The sequence below is a fragment of the Sinocyclocheilus rhinocerous genome, unplaced genomic scaffold (genome assembly GCF_001515625.1).
Source record: "Sinocyclocheilus rhinocerous isolate Xijiao unplaced genomic scaffold, SAMN03320098_v1.1 scaffold9868, whole genome shotgun sequence".
NCBI lineage: Eukaryota > Metazoa > Chordata > Actinopteri > Cypriniformes > Cyprinidae > Sinocyclocheilus > Sinocyclocheilus rhinocerous.
The window spans coordinates 75,512-77,332 of record NW_015636525.1 but is presented as its reverse complement, the minus strand read 5'-3'; the positions used below and the strand labels follow the sequence as shown (position 1 = coordinate 77,332).

General features: G+C 44.0%; 2 protein-coding genes across 2 annotated transcripts in view; both read left to right on the top strand.

The window, feature by feature from the left end:
• Positions 1-985: 985 nt before the first annotated feature.
• The window catches only part of LOC107747777 (histone H2A-like), a 3,566-nt gene continuing 2,730 nt past the window's right edge, over positions 986-1,821 (top strand). The window contains exon 1 of the mRNA XM_016562366.1: positions 986-995. The gene's annotated coding sequence lies outside the window, so the exon portion shown is untranslated. The remainder of the gene's footprint in view (positions 996-1,821) is intronic.
• LOC107747776 (histone H2A-like) overlaps positions 1,409-1,821 on the top strand; it is a 3,095-nt gene continuing 2,682 nt past the window's right edge. Inside the window, exon 1 of the mRNA XM_016562364.1 lies at positions 1,409-1,821. This exon is cut by the window's right edge and continues 1 nt beyond it. Coding sequence (XP_016417850.1) covers positions 1,433-1,819 — 387 coding nt within the window. The 5' untranslated portion in view covers positions 1,409-1,432 and the 3' untranslated portion in view covers positions 1,820-1,821.

Here is a 1,821-nt window from a genome sequence, read left to right as displayed (position 1 = left end):
GCGCTGCGCTCTTATTTAAAACATGAGAACCTTATAGACTCAACCTGCCCGCTCTGTGTCTGCGAGCGTCCGCGAGCCGCTCGCGCTTGTGTTTTCTTCTCCTACATTTAAGGGCAAAACTCGAGTGCTAAAATAGTTTGGCGCAGTAGAAACAAAGTGAACAGCAAGCAGAGGTTCTTGGCTTTCTGTGGACACTAAAATACGCGGCGAGGAAATGTTTGTTTTGCCCCGGTCAGATCAAACTCAAGGCGAGCGTCAGCCACGGAACAAAGCCGCGTGTGCATTTAATGCCTCGTTTAAGTGGAAAAGTTGATAAAAGATTAAACTCGTCCTCTGTGTGTTTCAGAAACAGTTTGGAAGTGAATTTAATGAAATGAGCATCAGTGAAGGGCGTGCGCAGTGTTTCATACAGATGTTGTTTTGGGCAGCTTGAAGCACAAACATCCGGACACTTCGAGTCTGTCTGTGACTCATGTCTGGTCAGGAGATGATCTGTCATAATACTATTAGTAATAATAATAATAAAAACTCAGGTCGGAGAGTTATGAATAAGTTTATATGAATTCATAGAAATTAGCCACCACTTTGCCATAATAATATATAATATAACATGAACAGTGAAAGTAAAGCTTCTGGAAACAAACGTTCATCAAAGATCCTGATGATCTGAAGGATGCCTCCATGCCAGATAATTAAGATCCAGATCCTGTCAGAAAATATCTGCTGTGTCTGGTAACAGAACTAGTCAGCAGACTAATCTAATACCTAAAACCTGTTAACAGCAAGTCTGACTGAGCAAAGCCAGCGAAGAGCAGAAGCAGGAGACGAAGTGATGATAAAAAGGAGCAGAGTTTATTGGGTACTTTCAATTGGGAGGTGGTTGTCCTGAACCATAACCCCTAAATTTCAACTTAGGAAAATTATATTGAAATAATTTTAGCATTTTGTTTTTTCTATTGTTGTTTTTAAAACTATCTTTTTGATTATTTTAAAAAGTGAAGTAAAAAAAACATTAGTTTTAAATAGGAAAAATATAAAAACTCTTTAGTTATTTTTGAGCGAGATGCTAACTGTCTAATCAGATTCAATGATCTATGCTAAGCTACAGCTAAAAGTGCTACCGCCAGACCCGGAGATCAGCTGAATGGTTTTGAAAACGGTAAAACTCAACTGTTTAACTCTAGGGGAGTTAGAAATTGAGCCTATCTTCAGAAATAGTGGAGTGTTCCTTTAACGCTGCACAATCAGACCGCCAGCTTTGGAGGCGTGGCTTCGGCGGTGGGTGTTGGAGGGAAGTTCAGTGATTGGTTTGAAATCTTACAGGCTCTAAACCAATGGGCGACTCGCACGCTCTTTTAAAATCAGTAGAGCGGAGCTCACGGATTTATTTCTTCATTATAAACATAAATTTTTTTTTTTTTTACAACCAACAATGAGTGGAAGAGGCAAAACTGGTGGCAAGGCGAGAGCGAAGGCCAAGACTCGCTCCTCCAGAGCAGGGCTGCAGTTCCCCGTCGGTCGTGTTCACAGGCTTCTCCGCAAAGGTAACTACGCACAGCGCGTCGGTGCCGGAGCTCCCGTTTATCTGGCCGCTGTGCTCGAGTATCTCACCGCTGAGATCCTGGAGTTGGCTGGAAACGCCGCCAGAGACAACAAGAAGACCCGCATCATTCCCCGTCACCTGCAGCTGGCGGTGCGCAATGATGAGGAGCTGAACAAACTCCTGGGCCGAGTGACCATCGCTCAGGGCGGCGTGCTGCCCAACATCCAGGCCGTGCTGCTGCCCAAGAAGAGCGAGAAACCCGCCAAAGCCAAGTAAAC